General features: G+C 46.9%; 1 protein-coding gene across 5 annotated transcripts in view; it reads left to right on the top strand.

Annotated features, from left to right (window-relative positions):
• The window catches only part of GRAMD1B (GRAM domain containing 1B), a 205749-nt gene that overhangs the window by 122216 nt on the left and 60643 nt on the right, over window positions 1-22890 (top strand). The window contains exon 1 of one of the 5 annotated variants that reach the window (XM_081799248.1): window positions 22324-22371. The exons of the other annotated variants lie outside the window; for them this stretch is intronic. Coding sequence (XP_081655374.1) covers window positions 22361-22371 — 11 coding nt within the window. The 5' untranslated portion in view covers window positions 22324-22360. Of the gene's footprint in view, window positions 1-22323; window positions 22372-22890 lie in introns of those variants that run through there. 5 annotated transcript variants of the gene reach the window in all.

The following is a 22890-nucleotide window of genomic DNA, read 5'->3' as shown; positions in this document are numbered from 1 at the left end:
ATGTATCTGTACAGCTTAAAGGAGAGTGAAACATTGTTCACCATCCAGTTAAGCATTATAACCTTACCTAAATATTTGAAAACCCTTCAGTTTGTCTGTTTGTTTTATAAGATTTATGAAAACATTCAAAGGCTGGGTGGACAAACCCCAGAAAATGCAGATGTTGGGAACTGAGCACTGACGGGGCTCCTGAGTCTGGGCCAAGGACTCTTGCCCCTGGAGGGGGTAGATTAGGCTTCTCAGGCAGGGCCTCTTTGTTCTGAAGCTGACATGAATGGCTGCTCCATCACCGGAGGCTCCCTCCCTTTAGCTGTGTGGGAGACCCTAAGGGACAGGTGCAGGTGGTTCTACTCCTTTCTAGTTGCATGACGCTAGGCAAGTTACTTACTCTGCCAAGCCTTGATTTTCTCATCTGTAAAGTGGGGCTAATCACGCCTGCCTTCGAGGGCTGTTGTAAGGATTAGGAGGATTCATGGAGATAAATCCCCGGAATGTACTCAGGAGGAGGCCTGGTGCATTGTAACCACCTTATAAATGTTACGCCTCTATTAACATTTTCATTGTCTTATATTTGACATTGTTTAAAGAGAGCCTGGTCATAGCCTTGCTCTCCAAATACTTAAAATCCACAATTGTTACTCCTAGAGTAACATGCCCTAGATAGATACAGAGAACTCTGCTCGTTATCTTCCCCTGGAGGAGCCAGGAAGGATAGTCTTAGGCCACTATCAGTCAGTTTTACTCCTTTCAACTAAACAGCCTCGCAAATCATGTATTTTAGTCTCGTTGCTGGAACTCTCCTGTCTTCTGTCCCCCATGGGTATGGTCACTCGGTCACTTAGCTGGAGGCTGGAACACGTTCTACCCCTCACTGAGTGTGTGACCTCTGGCAAGGCACCAGTGTCCTCATCTCTAAGATGACAGTTGAGATTAGAGCAGCAGATTTTTTCTTTCTAGATCCCCATGGACTTCAGGCTGAAGATCTCTGGAGTGTAGGACCCTTTCATATTCTCCTCAAGTTCCCACTGGATTCCTTCTGTCCTCTTTTTACTCAGGCATTTCTGGAGCACCCACTCAGCTGGTGGCAGAAACACGAAGATGAATAGGAACCGGTCCTTGCCTTCGGGTGGGGGTGGGGGTTGCCTCAAGGAGTGGGGGAGCCAGACCTGGACGCCCTTCTCTGTAGGGTCTCACCAGTGCCGCATGTTACAGGAAAATTCCACAGAGGGACTCGCGTACCTCTCCTGCTGAAGTGCAAATAGATTTATCTTCCACTTAAGATCTTTTTTTGGACCCATTCTCCTGAGACGAGGAGCCTTACTGTTTCATAATAGCTTCCCTGCAGTGACCTCGACTTTTTATGCCTTACTGGATGGTCATAGTTGATATCCGGTGGCATTATGACATGACATGCAAAACCCCTTTGTTTTCCAGAGGCTCAACTTGACAAACCTCAGGATGCAAATTTTGGGAACTCTGACCTTTGGGCTTTTGAAGGTGATCTGCCCTGCTTGGCTCTGCACATTATTATTATTATTATTATTTTTTTTTTTAGCCATCTTTTTGGTCTAAAGTGTACCTTTTTAAAAATGTATTTATGTATTTAGCCTCTGTTGACTCTGGCTTGTTCAAATGACTTTTTTTTAACCCTCTGATTTCATGAGCCAAGTGTTTCTACTTCATGTTCTTGCCTTCTTTGATATAAACAAGCAAAGTCAATTTGTACTCTCGAGAGGTGCTCTGGTAAGAGGCGCTAACCACTGCCATTGAGCTGTTGAGCGGTCTTTGTATGAACCATTACTTTTATAGCAGCAGTGATGGAACTCCTTTTTACAAAAGTCTGGACTCAGAGCAGGACTCTGCTCTATTAAATGCTGAGACTGTTGTATGTTTTTTCTTGTTTATTTTGGTTTTTTGTTTGTTTTTAGATTTATTTATTTGAGAGTGGGGGAGGGGCCAAGGGAGAGAGAGAGAGAGAAAGAATCTCAAGCAGGCTCTGCACTGAGCGCAGAGCCAGATGCAGGACTTGGTCTCCCGACCCTGAGATCACAACCTGAGCCGAAACCAAGAGTCGGATGCTTCACTGGCTGAGCCACTCGGGTGCCCTGGTTTTTCTTGTTTACTGCAGTCTTAACTTCTTTCTCTGGCTAAATTCTCTGAAGTATATTTCTAGGCATCAGTTAAGACCACTTTGATGTTAGTCGTTCGTGCTAAATAGAATTAGTAATTGTCCCCAGTCACAAAAGACCTCTCGCCACCCGTGCCAGGAGAAGGACTGTTCACTCCCCGTCCACACCTCTCCTCACTGCCTGAAGGGGCGAAGCTCCTCAAACTCACTGCAAAGAAAGCACATCTGTGATAGTCTCCCCAACAACCTTCTCTTCCCATCCTCCTGTCCTAGTCATTCACGTTGGAAGCTTCAGAGCTGTTTTTTTCCTCGTTCTTCCTTATTGTCCACGTGGGGAATTCTTCTCTCTTTGCAGTGTCTGATTTGTCCTCTGCCCTTTCCCAGGTGGCTTACTGCCACTGTCTGAATTCATAACCTGCCATGTCTTGCTTAGTCTATTGCAGTAAGCCACCTGGCTGGTTTCTTCTTCTTTTTTTTTTAAGCTTTCTTAAGATGTAATTCATATGCCACACAATTAACTCATTTAAAGTGTACATTTCAGTGGGTTTTAGTATATTCACAATATGTGCAACCATCACGACAGTCAATTTTAGAACATCTTCATCATCTCAGAAAGAAACCCTGTCTGTACCTATTTGTCAGCCTAGCCCTAGGCAACTACTAATCTACTTTCTGTCTCTGTAGAGTCCCCTGTAAGGAATTTCATGGATGGGATCATAGATCTATGTGGACTTTTTTGTGACTGTCTTCTTTCATTGAACATAATGTTTTCATTTAAGTCGTAGCATGTATCAGCACTCATTCCTGTATTATGGCTGAATAATCTCATCTCTTCTTGGAACATTCAAGTCCATTGATCACTCAGCCATCCTACAGGTCAGATTTCCAACCCTTCTTCAAAAACTGTATTTGGCTCCTAGTAACCTACAAAATACAGGTGACACCCTGGCTATGGCACTCAGGGCCTTCCCCATTCTGGCTCCGTCGTGAGCATCCAGCCTCATCATCACTCCAAATTTCCACGGGCTCTTCTGTCCCCTCCATCCCGAGACACTTTCCCTTTGTAGAGCACGTCACACACACACCTTTTCATGTCCCTGATGTCTTTGCTTATGCTTCTCCTGTCTGTGGTTATGGAAATCCATTTATCCTTCAGAATTATCTTTACTCTCACCTTCTCGAAGAAGTCAATCCCAGATTTATCTCATCCCCAGATAGGAATTAATTAGTCCTTTTCCATTCTCTGTGCACTTCGCTTGGATCCCCATAATTTCAGTCTTGGATTAAATGTCATTCTTTTTTTTTTTTTTTAAAGATTTTATTTATTTATTTGATAGAGAGAGACACAGAGAGAGAGGGAATACAAGCAAGGGGAGTGGGAGGGGGAGAAGCAGGCTTCCCGCCAAGCAGGGAGCCTGATGCGGGGCTCGATCCCAGGACCTGGAATCATGACCTGAGCTGAAAGCAGACGCTTAAAGACTGAACCACCCAGGCGCCCCGGACTAAATGTCATTCTATCTTTTATAACATATTAAATCTTTTCTGAGAATAGGCATTCCAATTTTTGTTTTATTTTTCTGGTACTTTCTACAAAGATTTACACATAGTGGGTGCTCAAAAAAATGTATGCTGGATAATTGATTGCCCTCTTGGAGTTGTATAGTCCTTTTTGCTTTTCAGAGTTCTTTCACATACTACTTGTCTTCTGAAAATCAGAATTAAAGAGCTTTTTTGACAAAAAAATAAAGGACATTTTTGAGAAAAAATTGTCCAGTAGTTTTAATTTGTTTGAATATGTGGGTTTTTTTGGTTTTTGTTTTGTTTTTTGCAGCACCCATTGTCTCTGGGTATTGCAGAAAAATCAGAAAATACAAAGTCAAAAAGAAGTCAGTCATAATACCATCCCTTAGTGATAATCACTATTAACATTTTGGTTTATATCCTTTGAGCTGTTTTTTCTGTATATACTCTACATGGAAAGGTAAAGACAGATGAAACTTATAATTCATTCTGTACACTGTTCTGAAATCCTTTAACAGCACCTGATCTCTCTATAATAATCAATTTCTGTAATTACGTGTAAGGGGTAGTATTACTAAGATGTAAGTATTTGTCCCTTCTCCTATTTGACGCTTAGCTTCTTTCTAGTTCTTCAAGATTAAAAATAATGTGCTAACATTCTTCAGATAAATACTTAGAAGCCAGATTTCTAGGTCAGTGTCTTTTACTGCCGAGTGCCACGTTGCCCTTTGAAAAGGTTGTTCGAGTTTACACACCCACCAGTGAGTTATGAGTGTTTGTTTCTTCCCCTTGTCCTTGCCTGCCTTGGCATTACCATTCTTTTTAGTCTTTGCCAATCTGATACTCCACAAGTGGTATCTCAGAGTTGTGTTCATTTGCATCTCTTTGATCATTGGTGACATGCTTTTAATTTCCTTATTACCCATTTATATTTCTCCTGTGAAATGCCGTTTTTGTTCTCTGCCCACCTTCCCGTTGAGGTGTTTGTCTTTTCATTGTTCAGGACTTGAATATAATAAGGTTATTAACCCTTAGTCATGTACGTTAGAAGTATTTTCCCTGAGATCATGTGTCTTTTAACTTCAGGCTGTTTTCGGCACACAGAAGTGTGTTTGTTTGAATGTGATCCAGTTAATCACTCTTGCCCTCCATGGTTTCTGTGTTTGGCATTATTCGTAGAAAGTTCCTCCCAACCATAACCATATACGTATTCACCTCTGCTTTCTTCAAGTCCTTCTGGGATTTTTGTTTTTAAATTTAATACATTGGTCCGTTTTGATATAAAATTGTATCTATTTTTATAAAACCCAGGTGACTAAGTTATAAGTCATAGGCTCAGAGGGGAATGTGGTCAGTTCCGCCATTTTGCCAGCATCAGAGCACCAAGTAGAGGACTCCTTCTCTTCCAGGGTATGATAGTCTGCCACTTCCCATCAGTCACCCACATTTGCCATAATCCCTTCTGAAATCACTTCTGTTGTCATGTGCCCGTTACATGTTAATACTAGGCTGGTCTGATGAATAAATGAATTTGCACATGAGATGCAGGGCAGTCTGCAGCACAATGGCGCACGAACATTCCACACGTGTTTGGTTGAATGAGTGAATGAATGAATGAATGAACGGTGTGAACAGTGATAACAGGTCACTGAGGAGATTGTGAGACAGCAGCAGCTCTTCCCTCCAAGCAGAGCTTTGGCCAGGCAATCGTGTCAGCAGAGCACTGGCCAAGTACAGTGGGCCATGGGGAATGTGGAAGAAGGAAAAGTTACCTGGAGGGTTTTGAGCAGGTGGCATTGTAAGGGTTAGGACAGAGCCCATAGGCTGTCGTACACCATGCATTAGGTACATATGCAAGAGTGAGCCATACTGGAGAATTCCAGGGGGTGCTGTAGAGTTCAAGATTTGGGGGAGTTTATCAGGGAAGTCTCCCTGGGGAAGGTGCATGGGAGCAGAGCTTTGAAGGAAGGTTGGGACCATAGTAGGAGGGATTTGTGGAATGAGGTAGTTTTATGCAGATAGAATGATGTGAACAGGCAGTATTTTTTTTTTTTAATTTGAAATAGTGATTTTCTTTCTCTTTTTTTTTTTTTTTGCTTTTCTTTCCACCTCCTTTGCTTTTTGCTCTTTTGCCTCATTCTCAGCTTTTCTTATCCTCCCTGCTTTTAGTGCCAGTTAGAAATTGTCATAAAAGTTGTTAGTACAGTCGAGAAAGTTATTTTTGAAGTGCTTGGGCTCTGGGGTAGGAAGACAGCAGGGAGCAGGAAGGGAACACAAGGGCGGCCTTCTGAGAGGACACATCATAGCAGACTCTCTGCAGCGCCACTCAAGGCGGAGGTGAAGTTGGTGTTTTCTAAGGTTTACCCACACATAGTAGGCACTCCCCTATTTAAATGAATCCGTGAATGAGTGAACAATATGCCTGGCTTCCCTGAGAGGCACAGCTGTTTGGGAAGACGGACAGACTTGAAGAACCCCAACCTCCCGTGGCCTGGGATGTTCGGTTGGAGGTGGACATGTTTGCCATGAGGGACGCTGAGGAGGACATGCTGAGGGGTGGCGATTGGGTCAGTACCTCGCTGACTTTGCTGAGGAATGAGACCCTGTCCCTTCTAAGCTCCCAATCTCAAGGAAGAGAAGTGGTGCAGAAGAACAAGAAAAAGACATCTTGGAAGGGCAGAGAGATGCGAGCAAACTCTGGACACGGATGCTTAAGAAGCCAGCAGGAGTCATTGCAGTAGGCTGGTGTTAGCCAGAAACTTTCCTTTGAAATCAAGTCAATGGGTATAATACTCAGTCCCAGAGCAGAAGAGCAAGATAGGTTTCTGCCTCCATATCTTTGGTCTCCCGTAAGGATTGCACCATTTCCTCTACTAATGGTGTCTGTCAGCCTGCCGCCTCTTTTTGTAAATAAAGGGTTTCTTTTTTTTTTTTTTAAGATTTTATTCACTTATTTATTTGAGAGAGAGTGTGAACAGGGGAAGGGGCAGAGGGCGAGGGACAAGCTGACTCCGCACTGAGCGCAGAGCCCGACGCAGGACTTGATCTCACGACCCCGAAATCATGACCTGAGCCGAAACCAAGAGTTGGACGTTTAACCAACTGAGCCACCCAGGCGCCCCTGTAAATAAAGTTTTATTGGGACACAGCCACATTCTTTCATTTACATGTCTATGGCTGCTTTCATCCTATAGAAATAAGAGTTCAGTAGTTAAGGCAGACCCTATGGTCTGCAAAGCCTAATATAATATTACAATATTACATATATGGCCCTTTCCAGAAAAAGTTTGCCGACCCCTGCTTTATATTATGAATAGACTTGAGCTGTTTTTCCAGGAGAATCATGATTTGCACCAACACATGCAGTTTGCTCTGTGAATGCCCCTTTTCCTCATGGCATCTATTTGCAAGCTGACTTATTAGAAGTGGTGGTGTGGTCTAGGATTCGGGCTTCTTGAGCATGAACTCTGACTATCTGAGCTGCCTGTGAGACCCACATGGAGTGGCTTGTACACTAATAACAGACATGATTAGTTTCTAATAGCTATTTACTGTTCAGTAAATAAATCAGGGCTCAGGAAAGTTAGGGAAGGTGCCCGGGTTACATTAAGCGGCAGCATTCGAACCCAGTCTGTAGGAGGAAAGCCCTTGCCCTACCACTACCCTGCATTTCCTGCCGCAGCCCCCGCTTCCCCTCAACCTCCACTCCCTACCCCCATCTCTTTGTGATTTCTGGATCCTTCATCCATCAGCCTTTGCTCTTCTGAATGAAATACCATGTTTCTCTTGGAGCATCCATTCCTCGGTCAGTTTTCTTTCTGACCCCATCCCTCCTCCTGCGGTCATGCTTCTGACCTTGGCCCCTAAGCCCCACTTTCTTGGGACTAACTCTCCCCAGGGAATGATTTGGAGAAGCAAATGAGGTTTTGGGTTTCTTCCACCTCAGCCGCTCCTGCCGGATGGATCCCTGAACCTCATTTGGAGCAGCAGCTGTCCCCCAGGTGCTCTGCCTTTTTCAGAAGACAGCAGGTGCCCAGAGAACCAGCTGGAAGGGGGGAGCATGGCCCTGGGCCCCGGGGCACCAAAGTGGCAAAACGGCAGCCGCTGGGCAGGCTGAGCTGGCATTTCTGACCTTTGTGGAGAGAGGGCGTCCTTAAAGGGACAGCAAGCTCTTTTCTTTCCTGGTGGCCGACTGCCAGTTCACATGTCAGGGTTTGAAGAGGCCATTGTTCTGGCAATGGGAGATCGGGGCCCAGGCCGCCCAGTCTTTTTTTTTCCTTTTCCCGTTACCAACCCCATGTCCCCCTGTGATGAGCAGCCTGTCAAGCGTGGAGGGACGGTGTCTTCAGTCACCCACCCTGCCTCCTCCTCCACAGTCAGAAGGCAGTCTTGTCACCAAGGCTAAAGAACAGAACAGCCCTCACATAGCCAGCAGCAAACCCCCCCCCCGCCAGGGCACCCACTGCCAGCCAGAATGAATGGTCTCTGCAGGCCCCAGCGAGGTGCCCCAGGGAATTGTTTACTTGTCCTAGGTGACTGGGGTCAAGTGATAGGACTGGTGTTTTCCCAGTGCCTTTTGTGAACCACCTGCCCTGACACCATCTTAGGTGCTCGTTAAAACTATACATTCTAGGTTCCAATTCCAGAACTTCTGGGGCCTAGGAACCTGAATCTCAACAAGCACGCCGTCGTTTTGAGAGCCACTCACTTAGTCATTGCCAGATCTGACCGGCCATCAGAATCATGTGGGGACAGACGGAATCGAGCTATCTGCCTGGGGCTCACGAATTTGAGCAAGGGGGCCTCTCCTTAGTGGTTAAGGGCAGGTACCCTGGAGCTGGTCCACTGGGTTTGAATCCTGGCCCCACCAGCTACTATCTCTATGATCTTGGGTAAGTTTCTCAACCTCTCTGTGCCTCAATTTTCTTACCTGTGAAATAGGGATAATTTAGTACCTGCTCTAAAGGGTGGTTGATGTTTATAAAGTTCTTACAACAGAATTCGCACATCAGTTGTACTATATGTTTTTGTGAAATCTGTATTTTTATTTTTTAAAGATTTATTTGAGGGAGAGAGAAGATGAAAGAGAGTGAGTGTCTGGGGGGAAGGGCAGAGGGAGACGGCGAGAGAGTCTTCAGTAGACTCCATGCCGAGCACGAAGCCCGGTGCGGGCCTTGATCTCATGACCCTGAGATCAAGACCTGAGCTGAAACCAAGAGTCAGATGCTTAACCGACTGTGCCACCCAGGTACCCCTTTCTTTAATTGTTATTTTTTGGTAAATTGATCGTCCAGGTTGGAGATTATGATTCGAATAGTCTTTTAGAGGCCAGGTGCCCTGGCTAAGTGGCCTACGTGCTTCAGGCGGTGACCGACGACTCTCAGGTGGAGCTGCGTGACTTGCTTTGAGAAAGCGGCCCTACCATTTGCCCTGCCCGTCTCTTGGCCTATAGACTGAGGAGAAGAATCCCTGCCTGGCTTCCACCTCTAGGCGAGGTGCCGTTGATGAGCAGTGGGATGCTGTCAGGAGGAGGCCAGAAGCCACATCTATGAGGCTGACTGACCTCTTCAGAGGGAATCAGAAGGGAAAACAAGCTGCAGGCCAGAAATAGCGAGACATAAATATAAGGTATTATAATTACTGTCCACACCCAACTCAATCCCCTGGCTTAAATTGAACCTTTTGTACAGCCTTCCTGACCTCAAGGAAGAACGTACAGAAGCATCCATGGTGGCTCGGCGGGGGTGGGGTGGGGATGGGAGTGTATAGCCAAGGGTACGTGGGAGGCGTTACCCTCAGGAGCACCCCTGAGCCAAAATGGGCACCAGGGCTTAGCATGCAAACAAGTGTTTATTATAACTTTTTGGTTTTGCTCAACCACTTCTTTTCTGAAAATGATCCTGTTGGACTCGAGGTTTCCACGTTTAGTATCCATCTCAGCGTGGCTTTCTCTTCCCGTGCTCTGTCATTTCTCTTTGCATTCAGGAGTCAGATTTATCCAGCTGCTTACAGACATGGCCTGAGGTTGAGGAGGTTGAGGAGGTTGGGCGAGAGACACCCAGCCTGGGAGGATGGAGCTCTTCTGCTTCTACCTGCCCCCCAGGGTGTGCTGGGAAATCATCAAGGCCAGGCCAGTGGGTGAACAGTGGGTTCTGATGCCATACTCCCAGGCAGGAGTATTTTATACATCCTGATACAAGGGTTTTTGGTGAGTCAAATGCTAGATTATTTAGAAGAAAACAAGCCAGTCCTCCAGGGCATGTCTCATGGATATTTTCCATCTTGATTACAAATGTCAGCAAACAGGGAACACAGCAGTGGGCAGACTTTTCCTAGCATCCACTCACTCCCACTTGGGCATATTTTACGAGATTTCCAGGAAGCTTCACAGGACCATTTCTGTTCTTGGTGGGGGTTTTGATACCTTTGGTGGCTCAGAGACCCACAGTGATAACGCAGGAACAGGACCTTGGTGGATTGAGAGACTCATTTTGTCAACCTTCCTTGGGAGAAGGAGTTGGCTATCTGCCCTATTACTTAAGAATATTGATTCATCATTTTGGAGGCTAATGGAAAAGTTCGATTGGTTTCTTTTTCTTCTCCTCAGAGAAGCTGCAGGGGAGATCACTGCTTTGGGTGGGAATCTGGGCTGAGTGAGATCAAAAGGCCTTTCTGCTTTGAAGATGGGTGGAGTCTGTGGACGGTTTTCTGGCCCCTAACAGTAGAGGGAAGGACCTTACCTCTCAATTTAGGGAAGAAGAATGTACAGAATAGAAACAGATGTAGATCCCTAGTGGTTTTTGGTGCAAGAATCAGAAGGCCCTGCACTCGTGCATACACTGGAGCCTCACTGTGATCTACAACTGGGTGTCTCTCCACCACAGATGATATCTCAAGTGGGGAGGTTTTGGAAGGTCATCTGGACCCTCCTGGAGATGGGAGTGGGAGCCAGCCTCTTGACTAGGAGCTCACCCTCCGTGAGCCAGCTTCTTAGAATGTTTGACTGCCAAAACTCTTAAGAGTATTCCCTCGTATTCCAAAACCAGTTATGCCATCTGATAACTTCCCTTTGGAGAAACAAACAAACAAAAAAGGTTCTTTCCTCCTTTGGCTTTCTTTTTTTTTTTTTTTTAAAGATTTTTTATTGATTCATTTGAGAGAGAGTGAGAAAGAGAGCATGAGCAGTGGGGAGGGTCAGAGGGAGAGGGAGAAGCAGACTCCCCGCTGAGCAGGGTGCCCAACGCAGGGCTCCATCCCAGGGATCCCAGGATTGTGACCTGAGTGAAGGCAGACGCTTAACCAGCTGAGCCCCCCAGAACCCCCTCCTTTGGCTTTCTTTCTTTTCTTCCTCTTCTCAAATATTTGATACCCTGCTTACTCTAGGGCATCTGTCCTTCAGTCTAAACATCTAATTACCTTACAATTTTGTGTAGGGCAGGGTTTCCAGACCCACACTGTCTTATTTATCTTATCTGCACAGTAGACCTTGTAAAGCATGGTACTATTTCTAAGTACGCTCCTACCAGTATTAACTATGGCAAGTTTATTACCTCTTTCCCTTGCTTCTTTTGATGAGCCCCAAGTTTATTTTAATTATTCTCACAGCCACATTGTAGTTTTGGTCCATGCTGAGCTTTGGTCTTTGCCCACTGGTAACTAGACTTTCACACTCCATCGAGCTTTGTAGAAGAAAAGACCTTGCCAGAAGGTCAGGGGCTTATTCTGCAGTCCCCCTTGCATTAGGCAGGCTCCAGGGTCTGGGGTGCACGGCTGAATGATCCCCAGTGTGTGGACTCTGAGAAGGGAGTTTGATTTGGGTGAGATTTGATGTGGTTGGAGGGTGCGGTGTGGCCAGGATATCCTGGCACATGATGTGGTGAGTAAGTGTCCCCAGCTTGCCAGTCAGTTACTTAATCTCCTCACTCGGATGTCTTCTGCCCCTACCCATCCCCTTCCAGCCCCTATTAGCTTTTGACTGGAAGAGTCAGGCGGTGCCAAAACTCTTTAATGAGGATTGACTTCGAGTTTAGAAAGAGAGGTACCTTCCAGCTGCCCAACACAACCACTCGGATAGCTTTTTAGCTCTGGAGATGCAGAGATAGGAGGAGGGGAGGCAGGTAGTTCAAGGCAATGATGTGGGTAGAAGAGAGAAGGTCGAAAGAGACCAGAGCCCAGGAGTTCGTGGCCTGGGTCGCTGGCCCTGTCTGCTGTGGTCAGCAGTACCCTCTCTTCCTGCTTCTCTCTCTGTGGTCACAGAGCTCATCTTTTTTGCTACTTATTTGCATTTGGAGATATGGGTGGTGAACAGTGATCATGGACTTCAGAGCAGGAAATAACGGGGGGTGGGGGCAGGGGAGGGTCATCTAGACCAACCCCTTCTTATAACAGATGGGGAAACTGAGTCCCAGAGAAAGGGTAGGACTCATTCAGGGTCACACACCAGTGTCATCTAGGTACCCCATACCTCACGAAGGTGGACGCTCTTTTAAAGTGAGTGTTGGGGGCGCCTGGGTGGCTCAGCCATTAAGCGTCTGCCCTCAGCTCAGGTCATGATCCCAGGGTCCTGGGATGGAGCCCCGCGTCGGGCTCCCTGCTCAGCGGGAAGCCTGCTTCTCCCTCTCCCGCTCTGCCTGCTTGTGTTCCCTCTCTCACTGTCTCTCTCTCTGTCAAATAAATAAATAAAATCTTAAAAAAAAAAAAAAAAGTGAGTGTTGGATTGCAGCATGTCAGTCACTCCTCCGTGAGCCTGCATTGTCCTCATCTAGAGTCAAGTGTGTATTGGGTCCCTGTCTTTGAGGAGGCCCGTCTTGGGAGCAATAGCCTTAGCAGCCCCGCAGGAACCTTTGGAGAAGGTGCCCGAGGGGGCTAACTGCCACAGCTGGACATGTCTGGGGAAAATGGATACCGAGAAAAGATGTCTGAAGGTACAAATAATCTCCATCAGGGGTAAGCCCAGCCAGGTTCTGGCAACCTCACCAAGCAGGTGGGTACCTCTGCCGAAAGCCAGGCACTGGACAGCACTTCCAGGAGGCCATACTTCTGTGCCCCCCTACGGAAAGAGAGATCATGAAAGTTCTCTCAATGCCTGTGTAAGAGCCCTTTTAGTTACCTCCTGGACAGTCAACGTTGTTGATTTAAGTAGGAGCCGGGTCAGGAGGCTTGAAAACTGAACTCTGGTGCTTTGCTCTCCACCTGGGTGTTCTGTCTTGCCTGGCCCCATGGCCAACCCAACTTCTGAGACACGTGGACATGTGGGGTGGGCAGGAGGCCACGGCAGCCTCCTAGCATGCCCCAAAGACCCCCAACTGGGGACAGCCATTGCTTGGACTAGGATTTCTCCTTCACTCATCATGATCCCCCTCCCTCTTCCGCCTTATCATAGCACTCTTTCTGTCCCTCTCACCAGCACCCAGGGACCTAGCAGCGGGATTTTCATGATATGTGCTCCATTAGCTTCCAAAGCTGCCTGGTTCTCTAGGGCTAAAGGAAGAGTGGGCAGGGGTTGGAGGGGATGGTCATGTGGCCCCAGCCTCCAGCCTGTGGCAGGAGGGACCAAGATCTCAAGATTCTTAAGTACATGTCAACATCTTAACTGGGGCACCAGCAAGCAGGCTTCTCTCTTTAAGACCTTAATCCAGGATTAAGGAGAGGTCACTTACCTCTGCAGAGAGGTGATTTGGAGAGGGGCTTAGTCTCTCTTAATATCCTGTAGCAGGCAGAGGTAGAAGACCTAGCATGATTATCTGCCTGTCCCAGGGGTCTAGAACGCTCTAGAAATCCCAGACTTGTACTGAATTCCTGAGTCTGAGATTTGACCTTTTCCTTATACTTTAGCAACATGTCCCTCACTGCTTCCCTATTCACACACCTTCCTTTATGCTAAGTAGTGTATGTCTTGGGTTGCAAAGAGACCCTGGAAAAGACAGAGACGGATTTGCCTTGCAGGAGCTTTATCGGAAAGCACTCTTGGGAACAAACCTGTAAGTGAGCGAGGGAATCAGGCTTGGGCCGAGGAAGAAGTTAAACTTTGATGAACTTGCAGGAGGCTTTGGTCAGTTCCAGGAGAAGCTCTGGTTCTGGAATGGCCTTGCAGTTATCCCAAATGGAGGCAGAGGGGCAGGTTTTCACGTCCTCTCACAAAGGGACTGTCCGTTAGGTGTGGGGACATTATCCTTTCGGTAGGCTGTTCTCTTTGGTCAGGGGCAGTTCCCACCAGCAGCTCTTAGTCCAGAGAGCTGGGGAAGTGAGTGCCTGGGGAGGGGAACAGCACACCAAGGTAACCATTATGGGATGGTACTCCTGCATGCATCTAGGACCTGCGGACTTGCACTTGACCTTGTGTCTTCTCTTCCTCACAATCACTCCCCCCCCCTTTTTTTTTTTTTATTTAATTGACAGAGAGAGAGAGGGAACACAAGCAGGGGGAGTGGGAGAGGGAGAAGCAGGCTTCCAGCGGAGCAGAGAGCCCGATGCGGGGCTCGATCCCAGGACTCTGGGATCATGACCTGAGCCGAAGGCAGACACCCAACGGCTGAGCCACGCAGGTGCCCACAATCACCCTTTTATAGAACAGGTGTTATCTGCCTTTGACAGAGAGAGTCACATGTGGAGGGGCTGAGCGTAGCTGGTGGCAGTCCAGAACTTGGTGACTCTTTGGGTGGTGGAAAGAACACTGGGCTAAGTGGTTTGTGTTACTGTTTAATCCTCTTCCATGTTAACCTGTGTTCACCCTGGGATTGTGGGCCAAGTTAAACTACTTAATTTGCATAATTAAGTAATTAGATTAGTTCTGTGCCCATGTTTTAAAGGTCTCCAGCCTCACATGTAGCCACCTTCCTGGTAGTCCCTTGGTTCAGGGCCTTCTTGCTTGGGCAGTTAGGATTGCCTGGAAGGAAGACAGCTTGCCTTTTTCCTGTTAAGTGATGTTCTCAGGTTGGCCCTAGAGTGGCCAGTCCCACCTGTTACCCTCTTCACTTTATCTGCTTTGTGGCTTCTGGGCTTCGCATAGACTCCTGCTGGCACCTGCTTCCCACAGAGTCATGATTTAGCCTCATTTTCCCCAATCCCGTTTTCTCCTCCCCAGGAATCAACTCCAGTCTCTTGCCTGGACCTTTCCACATATACAAGATGTAATGTTCTGAATCCATGTGGGGATGTGCGCTTTCTCTCTGGGGCAGAACATTTTCAGTGCCTGCCACCTTGTGTGGATTCTTGCTGTGGCCACTGAGCACCTGCTTGAATTCTGCACATCTAGGAGAGGGAGAAAGTTTCACTGCACCGGACACTATCACCACATTTACCCAGCTTGTCCTCTCTTTTTAAAAGAGCAATTTTCAAGACCAGAAGAATAGAACAAATGTAATTGGGTGGAATTAAAACCCAAGGATCAGAGAAAAGAACATGGGAGAATTTGACCTTCTTAGATTTGCTCCAGTCTCTAGTCCTTGCTGAGTGATGTCTTGGGTGTACTGAATAAACTTGCAGATGTGCTCGTAATCTTTTTGGCTCAATTTCTCTTCTGTGAAATTGGAGTAATAAGATTAACTGCGATATAACCCAATGTAACCTTCATAAAGTGCCTAGAATGAGACCTGGCACATAGTTCTCAATGAGTATTAGTTTTGATTATTATTTGGGAAATCATGAAAAGAGATGAAAAGTCTTAGATTAAAAAAAATTGACTTTTAGGGCGCCTGGGTGGCTCAGTTGGTTGGGCGACTGCCTTCGGCTCAGGTCATGATCCTGGAGTCCCGGGATCGAGTCCCGCGTCGGGCTCCCTGCTCGGCGGGGAGTCTGCTTCTCCCTCTCCTGCTCCCCCCTCTTGTGCTCTTTCTCTCTCTCACTCTCTCTCTCAAATAAATAAATAAAATCTTTAAAAAAAATTGACTTTTAGGAAATATAGATTATTAGACTATACTTTCAGAAGTAATTTCTGTATTACATTTCTAGAGAATTAGGGTTACAATCATATAGACCAGTGGTGGGTTCAACTTTTGCTACACATTGCAATCACCTGGAGATCTCTAAACACTGATGTCTGTCACCCTCAGACATTCTGATTTAATTGGTGTTGGGGGTGATGGGGCACTGGGAATGTGTAAAAGCTTGTAGGTGATAACTAAAGTGCAGCCAAGTTGGGGGACCACCAGCATAGACCATTGAGCGGATTTACAGTTGATCCTGGCTGAAAACCTAGAAATGGATGGTTGGGAACATTTAGAAAAGAAAAAGGTGATACTCAGAAACTAATTACTCCGTTCATGTAGGATTATGAGGAAATTGGGAGAAGGGGGTTGGCATGTGTGGTGCAAGGGGCTTGGCCTAATATGTAGAAGGAGCCCTTAAGCCTGGCAGGTTCTGTTCCCAGTGGGCCAGGGGCTGAGTCTTTGTGTCCTGCTGCATAGAGCCTGGTTGGCTCTCGGGAAGGCTTTAATAGCTGCCCAGGAATAGGTGCTGGGTTGGTGGTGGCTCAGGCTCACCACAGAGTGGGAGCCGTGTGAGTTGGCTGCGCCCTCACTGCCTTCTCCCCAGCTCTCGCTTCAACTTTTAATCATGTAGACATCACGGCTCCTCATGTGAGAGATGCAGTATTCATGACATGTCTTGGGTTGCAGCTGGGTCCGAGGCAATCAATATACCCTTTCGGACACCCCCCACCCAGCTTCCAAGGATTAGAGTGTGGGTTGGGGAACTCAGGGCAGGGTGGAAATGTGCAGATTATCGGTTCTCTCACATGAAGGGTTCATAAAACAGGGGCAATATCCTGAGCATTTCAATCTGGAAAGGTTTGTTTTGTGGGGTCTCCGGAGCACCTGATGCCCAGGATACCCCAGCTCTTGCGCACTACAGAGACGGACGTGAAAGACCTTTAATGATGGCCCCTTCTTGTATTTTGATTTCTTTGAATATATCTGGACCTCTCTGGCTAACAATTTAACTTCTTTTTTTCTCTTGCAAACTTTGTGAATGACTCTTGTGTTTGTATGCCCCACTCGCACTTCTTTGGCCCTCTGTCACTCCTTGGCTGTAGCCAGTTGATGGAGGCAGCATTTCGGCATGGCGGAGAGCGGGCTTGGCGACGAATCCTGACTCCTCTGTCTGTCATCTGTGTGATCCGAGGAAATTGTTGAAGCTCTGAGGTAGCTCACCTTCCTCATCTGTAAAGTAGGGTTGATGTGAGGATCAAAGGAAGGAGTACATATTAAATCCATGAAGTCTCTGTCTGGCTCATAGAATGCTCTAAAGACTTTCAGCCATTTTGTTATTCCCGCATAACTTGAGGGTGGGGATGCCGCTGCTTTTTCGCTCACCGCTGTGGCAGTCTATGAATGAGCATCCAGTCAGGAGAGAGAAGCACGTCAATGAGTGGACAGGGAGGATTTAATATTAAGAATCACTAACAAGTAACAGACGGCTCTAAAGAAGGCAGGAATAATGGATGTAGAGAGCAGCCACCATCTTTAGATTAAGGCAGAGCACCCAGCAAAGGAACACAGGGTGATCACCACACAAGGCTGAGATCCAGAGTTCTTTGGAGACAGTGTGGTTGTGGCCCAGTGTGTGGCCCAGAAGCTTCCTGAGGTGCTGCAGGCTGGGGCGGGTAAACTGGAAACTCTCACCAGGGGGGTGGGGGGCAGTGAGGCTTATTAGGAGGCTGGTGGAAGTTGACAGGGTTCAGCTCCAGCATCGTGAGGCAGGGCAAAGAAGGGTGGATTTGGACCCGAGGGGCAATAAATGGATCACTGGCCTGAGCAGGAACAGTGGGACTTACCTGGCAGTGCTGTTTCAAGGATTAAATGCAGTGTTATGATTGTAACTGGTTATGATTAAATGCAGTAACTTTTGAAGTGCCTTTTACTTCATAGGTGTTTATTTATGGAAGTAGCATAGTGTGGTGAAAATGTAGATTTTATTTTTTTTTATTCTTTATTTTATAAAGATTTTAGTTATTTGACACAGAGAGAGAGAAAGAGAGCACATACAAGCAGGGGGAGCGGCAGAGGGAGAGGGAGAAGCAGACTCCCTGCTGAGCAAGGAGCCAGACGGATGTGGGGCTCCATCCCAGGATCCCGGGATCATGACCTGAGCTGAAGGCAGACGCCTAACCGACTGAGCCACCCAGGTGGCCCAAAATGTAGATTTTAGAAATACCTGTGTGACCTTGGGTAAGGATTGGCTTCTATACTTCGTTTTCTCATCAGATTAAAGAAAAGTTTTATAAGCAAATAAAATATGGGGCTAACACGTGGTTGAGTCTCAGTAAATGTTAGATCTCTGTTCCTTTTCCTTCCTTGACTTACCAAACACTTTAGGAATCTCCTAGATATTTATGCTTCATAAAAAGCAGCTATGTTTTGGATGATAATAGTAATATAATCAGGTTCACTTTTGCCTATCATTCAAGAAATTCAGATTTAGTTAAAATGTCTGAAAGTACCTACTATGTAAAAAAGTCTTTTGTTTTCTCATTGGGATGGGAATAGGATTCAAAGATATAATAAGAGCTTGTCCTTTGTCTCCCATTCTTGTCGACAGCCGTTATTAAGCACTTGAGGTTAATAAGATACTATGTGGACACTAACCTTCTTTTTATAGAATGTGATCCAATGGGACTGGGTTGAGAGGGACTGGATTGGATTGGCAGGTGTACCTTAACTTCTCTTTCTTACCCCGATTCCTCCAGGGTGCTCTTTGGAAAGTGCTTTTGATACTGCACAGGACTCAGAAAACCTCTTTTCCTTTAAGAAATAGAAACTAATGTCAGTTTTCCATATCTCGAAGGAGAAGGTTTAATTCAGAAAAAGATACCTACTTTTACCTCAATTTCCTAAATTCATTTACAGCAGTTTGGGAATTTAGGTGCCAAATAGCTCAGCTATTAAAAGGTGGATGTTGAGTATGGGGGCGGAGTTTGCTCTGTTTCGATCACAGGTCTTGGATCTCTTAGACTCGGCGGCCTCTGCAGAGTTTGTGCTGGGTACTTCTAGGGAGGATGAGGGAGCAGTGCAAATCTTAGCCCCTGGCCTCCTGATGACACATCAGTAGCACCTTCTTTTCATGCATGATGCAGTGGTTAAGAGTGGGACTCGGGGAAGGCAGCCGGGGTTTTGGATACATGTTCTACTCCTCATTAATCAAATACTATCGGAAAGTTAGCCAACCCTCTGCCTCTTATTTAACCCATCAGAAAAAATGGGGGTGATAAGTACCTATTTTGTAACATTGTTGGCAGGATTGAAGAGATCATTCACTTCATTAGCAAGTTGCATCACACCTACTCTATTTCTGTTTTTGTTTTTTTTTTTTAATCAGAATCATTTTGGTTTTATGTAGCTCAAGTGAGGAGCTTCTAATCAGGAAAGAAAGGCTTACATTTTATAACACAGTAGACATAGCCCAGATTCTCTGATTTGCCTGCTCTTTCTATTATTTAATGAGGTCCAGTTGGGGAGGGGCTGGTAGAGAAGATTTTGGTGATGGGGGGAGCAGTAAATAACATGAATAGCTCATGCAGCTTAAGGAACTGAGATTTTTCTTTTTTCTTCCTTTTTTAAAAAAAGATTTATTTGAGAGAAGCAGGGGGAGGGGCAAAGAGAGAGAGGGAGAAGCAGACTCCCTACTGAGCAGAGAGCCCGATCCAAGGACCCTGCAATCATGACCTGAGCCAAAGGCAGATGCCCAACCGACCAAGCCACCCAGGCACCCTAGGAACCGAGATTTTTCTTAAATCCAGACTCAGTAGAAGGCTTCAACAGTAAAAGATCTTTCATTGTTTTTTTTTTTAATAGCTATTGTTTTTAACCAATATTGATGATAATGATATTTTCATTTATCAGACTGGTGCTGTGTCAGATACAGTGAAAAGCTTGTTACATGTATTTACCTCACTTAATCCTCCCACAGTCCAGTAAGATTCTGTTATTTTTTGACTCAAGATTAGGCAGCCTGAAGCTTAGTGAGACCCAACTTTTCAAAGGTCACAAAATCAGTCATTGAGAGAAGCAGCATTTGAAGTCAGGATTGTCTGATCTATTAGCCTGACCTTTTAACCCATTGCTATTAATCTAAACCATGAAAGTACTAACACAATAGGGGGGATGTAGAGGTGTTTCAGAAGAAAGGTGAATTTGTGCATTTTATAGTCAAAGTAGGAAAGCCCCCAAAAAGTGAGTACGATTTGTCCAAAGTCACGTAGTAAGTGAGTGGGGAAGCCAAGACGAGAGTTCTAGCTGGTTGACTCCACCAACCCCTTTGTTTACTGTCTTAATAGAGGACGGGACAGTCAGTACCAAGATATTTACTGAATACCTGTGCTGTAACTGGTACTCCTACGTGTTGGAGGGACATGAAAGAAATAGCCTACAATCTTCTTGGGGAGAGAAAGCCAACAGAGTGAACAACAGAATCTCCAATTAAGTTCCAAATTGTGTACTATCGTTTATAAGGGCAGGGGTGGGGGGAGGTACTAAGTTTTCTTGGGTGCCTTTCCATGCATTTATTTTATTGCATCATTTTTTTCAGTGGTGTACGAGAGGAAAGAGGTACTATTGGCTTTTTCGGATGAAGAAGCCAAGTCTGAGATGGGGGTAGATGGACTTACACAGGGTTACAGAGCCAGAAAGCAGCAAACTTAGCTTTGCATGCCAATTCAACTCCAAAGTCCAAGCTCTTTCTATGGAGTAGTAAAAGAGGGGAAGGAGTTGGGCGGTCCAAAGCGAGGAAGGTATTTCAGGAGAGGCGGGACTTGAGCCAGACAGGGAGGGGTGGGTAGAGTTGGGGCAGAGCTCTTAACACTTTTCTTTGGAGTTGAACTTCCTCTAGGTTAATAAACTGGAGGCCAGACACTCAAACCTCTGTGCTTCCTGGATACCGTGAGGCTGTTTTTTTATCAACAGGCTGCAGACAGAAACAATCCTGGAAAGACCTTTCATGCTGAGCCTATAGGGCTTGGCCATCCCAAAGTGAGATGTTTTGCCAACAGATGCCCAAGAAGTATTAGCTCCCAGCATGTGTCTGGTGACCAGGACAAAGGTGACATCAATGGATTATAATTAGTATTCACCTTCAGCATGTTATCCTGTGCAGTTGCAGCAGACAGACAGGACTCTGTCCTTTAGGAACATCCAAAGAGTGAGAATGCATAAACCAACACTTTGCCACTCAAACGTGTGGCCCATGGAATGGCAACATGGACATCCCCGGGGGTCTATGAGAAAGGCCAACCCTTGGGCCCTCCCTGTGACCTCCCACATCAACCTGTGGTTTAACAAGATCCTCAGGGGATTAAAGTGTGAGAAATACTGAGCTAACCATCATCATTCTTTTTGTTACTTGTTTGTTTGGGCTCATGGTTGGGCTTCCCCTGCTACTCCCATCAAAAGACGACAGTAATAACTCCAGAGACTCACGGTCATGCTTGGGGCGTTGGCTAGTTGATTTTCATGGGATTTCCAGTCCAGTGATCTGGATGCCCAGCTCAGCCTTTCTTGCTGTGGGACCATCCAACCTTCCAGGGCTCAGCATCCTTACGTTAGATGTAGTCGTAATGGGGTCTCTATAGTGGAGTGTTGTGGAAATCAGATGAATTTGATTTGTGAGGGAAAGTGCTTTGCGAGCCGTGGATGACTTTCACAACATTCATTAATATCCTTGTTGAAGAGACTGCCTCTCATCTGAAAGAACACTTGTCTAGGGGCTGTTTCAGTGCCACTGAAATCACTGCATTTCAGTGAATGGACAGGAGGAAAAAACCTTTTTAAGAGGCACAGCTTAGGAGTCTGAAAACTCAGATGAGCCTCCTTTGTCATGACAGCAAGTGCTTTACTTGATTGTCATTTTCCTTGTGTGCAAGAATCAGCCCACTGTCTTGGAATTCTGGGAGAGGCTACCCTGAAGAGGCCCTCAGCCACTTTCTTGCACAGATTAGGGTCTCCAGCGCTGCCTTCCTCCTCTCCTCTATTCCCAAGGCTCAGGCAGGGAGACCAGCTGTCATCCTTTGATGACAGGTGCCTGTGTTTTGATTTAGCGTCACCTCCTAGATCCAGATTGACCTAATAGGCAGCACCTGGGAAATCATTGGTGGCCGCAGAGGGCGCAGGATCTCCTGGGAGCATCACCTTGTGTTTTGTCAGATTTGGGGATGAAGAGGAAATAATGCTCTCCTCCCCAGTGGCTGTGTCCTCCAAACTGGCATGAATAATTGACTGCACCCAAGAGTTGCATTATGTAAAGCGGCCGGCGGCAGGGTGTGTGCGCGCGCGCGTGCATGTGCGCGCAAGAGGGGTGCTTGTCTGTGTGTGTGTGTGTGTGTGTGTGCGTGTGCGCGTGCGTGCAGGGGCCGGAGAACAGCTGTCTGTGAGGGAGTCAGGGAGAGAGAGAGAAAGAGAAAGGGAGCAGGGAGAGAGGGACTTCTGTACGCTGCGCGACCACACCAAGTAACAGCCGCGGAGGGAGGGGGGCAGGAAATAAAGAGGTGGGGGTCATGCTTACAATTCCAGAGCGGTGCGAAACAGCAGAGAAAGGCAGCTCCCCAGGCTTATGAACACCCCGCCCCCACTCCCTTCCCCGCTAGAAACAGGGCTGTGGGGTGGGCATGGAGGTGAGTGCCCTCCGACGTCCTCAGGGCCCCCCGCTCCCCGCCCCCGCCCCCCCCCCACTGCCCAATGCATGAATGAATGAGTTCCTCCGCACTGCACTCTACTACCGTTCCTAATGGCTTCCAGGTTAGTGCTCACTGACGCTTGTGTGTGTGTATGTGTCAGTCTATCTTTGTTTCCTCCGGGCATTTTTTTTTTTTTTTGGAGGGGCGGCTCCGCCGCCCCCCACCCGGGGCGGGGGGGGGGGCTCGGGTCGGGGCCCTGGGGGCTGTAAGGAGGAGGATCTGTCGGTCTGGCCGTGTGCTTTTTCCAGCTGGCACAGGCTGCTCGGAGCTGCTGAGAACACAACCCTTCCAAGACAGTAAATCCGGAGTCCATGTTGTTTGCTTCTGTTCTGTGTTGGGGGATCTGAAAGCAGCCGGCGTGACATCATGCTGCAGAGATTCTTTTCCCTTCCTAGCTTTTTTTCTACCCCCCCCCCCCCCCCCCGGCTTCCTCCCCTCCTTCATAGTAGCCCTGCTTCAGCAGACCTTTGGAGCACTGAGGGGTGGGCCCTGGTCGGTCGGAGGGAGGGGGTGGGCTGGGCCGAGGGGGTCCCCTTGGCCAGCAAGACTTATTCAGGGTCCTGTAACTTGGAAAAAAGAG

This window comes from Leptonychotes weddellii, chromosome 11 (genome assembly GCF_054177405.1).
Source record: "Leptonychotes weddellii isolate Sample4059 chromosome 11, ASM5417740v2, whole genome shotgun sequence".
NCBI lineage: Eukaryota > Metazoa > Chordata > Mammalia > Carnivora > Phocidae > Leptonychotes > Leptonychotes weddellii.
Note: the sequence above shows the minus strand (reverse complement) of the source record. Positions and strands in the feature narration are given on the sequence as shown.